Source organism: Solanum pennellii, chromosome 9 (assembly GCF_001406875.1).
Source record: "Solanum pennellii chromosome 9, SPENNV200".
Taxonomy (NCBI): domain Eukaryota; kingdom Viridiplantae; phylum Streptophyta; class Magnoliopsida; order Solanales; family Solanaceae; genus Solanum; species Solanum pennellii.
Window position 1 is genome coordinate 6,289,746 of NC_028645.1, and position 4,453 is coordinate 6,294,198.

The 4,453-nt window shown below is 30.4% G+C and overlaps 1 protein-coding gene across 1 annotated transcript; it reads right to left on the reverse strand.

The window, feature by feature from the left end:
• Positions 1-754: 754 nt before the first annotated feature.
• Positions 755-3,719, reverse strand: LOC107031616 (glycerol-3-phosphate 2-O-acyltransferase 6). Its single transcript, XM_015233045.2, has 2 exons — positions 2,888-3,719; positions 755-1,829 (listed from the first exon to the last, which is right to left on the reverse strand). Exons 1-2 carry the CDS (start codon positions 3,506-3,508, stop codon positions 942-944), a joined length of 1,509 nt encoding a protein of 502 aa, XP_015088531.1. The 5' UTR covers positions 3,509-3,719; the 3' UTR covers positions 755-941.
• Positions 3,720-4,453: the final 734 nt, after the last annotated feature.

Genomic DNA, 4,453 nt, shown 5'->3' on the forward strand with positions numbered 1-4,453 from the left:
CTCGACGGCCCGTCGTGTCCATGACGGTCCGTCGTGGGTTCCGTCGACTCACACAGTTTTTCCAGAAATAAAATCTGCTGCTCAAAACGACTAAACAGGTCGTTACAACTCTTGAGAAGATGGTTCACAAAATTGGAATGCGAAAACTTAACCATCTGAATCGTGATTTTTATCAGGGGGAATAAATACGCACTGTACTCTTTTTTTCTTAGTCTAGATTTTGTCCCACCGGGTTTTTCTCGAAAGGTTTTAATGAGGCAGCAAATAATACGTATCAAAAGATATGTGTACTCTTTTTCCTTCACTAGAATTTTTTCCCACAGGGTTTTTTCTAGTAAGATTTTAACGAGGCACAATATCTATGGACATCCAAAGGGGAGTGTTATAAATCCATTGATTAAGTGGATAGTCCATAAAGTTAGTACATGAACAACCATTCATATTCACTAGGTTTCATGAACCTTTTTGGATAAGAATGTATCTATTTATTATGATACTTAATATGGTGACTTTTGGAGTGATTTCTCACTCTATAAATAGGGTTGTTCATTCACTATTGTATGATATACATATGATACTTACATAGACTTGAATAAAAAAAATACTCTCCTCTATCTTATACTTCTTGTCTTCTTCTTCTTATATAATATTCTGAACTTTCTTTATAACATGTTACTTGTTATATAAGTAATTAATTCACACCATCAATAAAAATGCATTTAAGAATACTTGTACATGTATAAATCCCAATCAAAATAATATACATATATTAACCATATTATTGATAAAAATCATCATCATCATCATATGAATAATAATACAATATAAGCAATTCCCTTGTTACTTTTTCTATGTTTTCCTTTTCAATTCTCTTGATGAAGATTAATAATTAAACATTACACATTGAAAAATAACAATCCATTACATAGTCTAATCAATATTTATTTCTTCTTCTTCTCCTTCTCCTTGTCCTTCATTGCAACGCGACCGTCAGTTCCAGCAAGTATTGCGTACTTATCTCTTCTTGTCAAATTAGTACACTCGAATCCCAATGTACCACCAAGTACCTTTTGAATATAATTAGCAACTTCAATCGCGGATTTCCCTCCGTTTGTACAATTAAGTTCAGGAGGGAGTTGATTCAGGAACGTAATCTCATAAGTCGGTCTTGGATTCATGAAAACAAAATAAGGATCCAATAATTTGTACCCTCTAACAGTTGTCCCATTAAACACACTTTGCTTAGTGTTAATTGCCACAGGAACAATCCTATCAGTCAACTCAGCAAAAAGTGCGCTAAATCTCAATAAAAATGGTTCCCTACATGTTGTACCTTCAGGACATATAACCAAATCACCTTCTTCAAGTAATTGTTTAATATGTGCTGCATCTTTCTCCCTCTCTCGAGATAACGCGACCGCTTTAATCGGCGATATCATCTCAGAAAATTTACTAATACTATATGTAACACAACTTATTTTTCTACCTAGTGCAACAGCAGTAACAACGGGGTCTAGTATAGTTCTATGGTTGCACACAAAAAGTACACCACGTTGGCCATTTTTAGGGGGTGGTGGGGGTGTACCTTTTACAATAAGTTTAATACCAAGGATAATATAATTATACCTAACAATTTTTTCTGGTAAAGGAATATTAAGATATACTCTAAGAATTGATAGAATTATTCCTATTGGCATCCATAAAAATGTTAAAAGTGCCATAATTGGTGTAGGTCTTTGTACAAAACGACCTTCATGAAAAATTACTGGACTTAGAAGTTTATTTCTTGGTAAAGGTTCTATTTTTGATCTTGGAACCATGTAACCCTCCTGCAATAATAATATTTGAGTTAATTAAATGATAATATAACGTACCAAAATAACTACGCACTTATTCTGATTCAGTTTATGTGATATAATTTGACTCAAAACAAAATTTAAGTGAAAAAGATAAATTTTTAAGACTGATGATCTTAAGCTATGTTATAACAATATAACTAACTTAATCATGTAAAAATGTTTTTTTTTTATACTAAATATATATGAGTAGTTGTGTTTTATTATAGCATTAATTATAGCATTGATCTAATCAATCATGTGAAAAAAATTTTACACTATTATTTAATAATGTAGACATAGGTAGTTTAATTATTTGGTCCCCTCCGTGTAGATAGTTGGGAGAAAGAGTACTCATGGGTTTGGTGTGTAATTATAATCCTTTTAGAGGTATATCTTAAATGAAAAATGAGTTGGAACGTAAAAGATGTATGATGACTTATCCATTTTATTTTTTTGAAATAAATGTCATCAATATAACTAAGAATACAATACTTTTTATATTTTACTTTATGGGGCCTAATCTTAATTCTTTACGCCTTTCTTTATGTAACATATGAGAGTAAAGCTTCTTAATTTACTCGTGAATTCTGATATAAAATATTTAGAAATTACGTAAAATGTACTAGAAATTACGTATTTTCTTCCGCTTCTTCGTGTGTTAATGCACATGTGTGGTTATACTTAATGCTAATAAAGATAGGAAAATGATTTAACGAAAACACAAAATTAAAGCAACCACGTGAACTAAAGTAAAAAACATTGTTATAACTTCTTACCAACCCCATCAATAACTACTATAGATATTGTACTACCTATATTATTTAGACAACTTTCAGTGAAAAAGACTTGAGAAATCTAGTAAAATTAACAAAGTAGAATAATTCTTACCCTATCAAATCGTAAAGATAATTACATGTAACAGTTCATTAAACTACGAAAGAAAAAAGATGAACATAATTTTATGATAATCCATTTTTTTTATTCTTGTTATGACAAATAAATAGATAGTGACGTTCAGTATATATAAGTTAAAAATATGAAAAATTTACCTTGCATATGGAGATGAAATCGCGATCAGTCTCTCTATCTCCAAGACCTACATGAGGTAAATTTGTTCCAAATTCTTTAATAAGAGCATCCCTTTTATATTGTCCAACAAGAACACCAGGTTTTGTTACAAATCCAGTTGCACGTCCAGATTTTGTAACATGTAATTCAGTTCCAAGAACTTTATCAACACCTAAGAAATTCTTTGCAAAATGTTCAACCATAATTGTTGGATTCGCGGTAACAATATATCTCTTACCAAAAGAATTAAACACTTTCCAAGTATGTGGATGTACATCTTCAGAATAAAACTTAGGTAAAACAGCCCTAGAGACGATTTCGATGTCTTTAATCTTTAATCCAGCAAAGGATATGAAGATTAGGGTTTCAATTGCAATAGATTCTGAGATGAATATGTAAATGAAGTAAATAATTGGAACAAATAATAGTAGTAGTAATGCTCTTATGAGACTACCACCTTCTAAGGCAATAAGAAAGAAATATGGAAATGAACTTGTTGATATTAAGAGTGTTCCATCTAAATCAGATGCAATTGTTTGATTTGATCTATTAATTTCTTTGTTATATTTTGAGATTGGTTCAATATGGGGATGAGCACCCATTAGAGAGAATTGTATGATTGTTTGTTGGTTTGTTGGGTGGGGGGAGGAATTGAATGAGCTAGAGATTGTGTGTTTGTTGTATGAGATATGTGTGAGAAGTTAAGAGAAGAGAGGGGTTTAAAAAGACATGAATAAAGATGGTCATGTTACAATTTTGTTGTTGAAGTCTAACCATGAATATGTCATGTGGTTGAAAATAAGTGTTTCTTTTATTTAAGGGTTTCATTGAGTTGTGCGTGTATATATATACATTGACAGTGTAAAGAATTTTGGACAGTTTAGAGTTCAGACTAGACTTGTTGTGAAGATGAAGTTACGTGTTACATTTTCTGTCTCAATTAATATAACACTTTTTTGGTCTTTCGTTTTAGTTGTTCAAAAGAGAAGAACACATTTCGATATATAAAAACTAATTTAACTTTAAACTTTTCTTTTTATTAGGAATGATTTTATAATCACACAAATAAGTGGGACTTATTTTAGCTGGCAAATTCAAAAGTCTTTTTTTTTTTCATTCTTAAACTACGTACTCTAGTCAAACACCTTCACATAATAAACTGAGACAAGGAAAATACTAATTATAGATCAACTCAACTTGATATTATAAAACAAAACTATGCATAAGGACGAATGCAATTCTTTGATAACAAAATTTATATTATTTTACTCCGAGCATTAATTATATGTGAAAATGCATTAAAACTAAAACTTTAGCAAGTACTAAATTTAAATTCATTATCTTATTATTACAACAAATATAGTTCGAAAAGTTATTAAAGTTTTTAAATCTCATTTTTTATCAAGAAAAGAAATTACAAACTAACTGATATTTATAAGACTTCTATTGTCATCTGTGCAAAGAACTTAAAACTCTTTATTATGAAATCGAGAATAAAAAAAAAGTTTTTTTATTTTTTTCTTGGGGGTGGGGTGGGGTGGGGGGTG

Excerpts from the sequence above, each read along its gene's own strand:
- LOC107031616 (XM_015233045.2), bottom strand. The coding sequence starts at position 3,508 with ATGGGTGCTCATCCCCATATTGAACCAATCTCAAAATATAACAAAGAA. Across the intron at positions 1,830-2,887 it reads ATTTCATCTCCATATGCAAG|GAGGGTTACATGGTTCCAAG; the intron begins GTAAATTTTTCA and ends TTATTATTGCAG.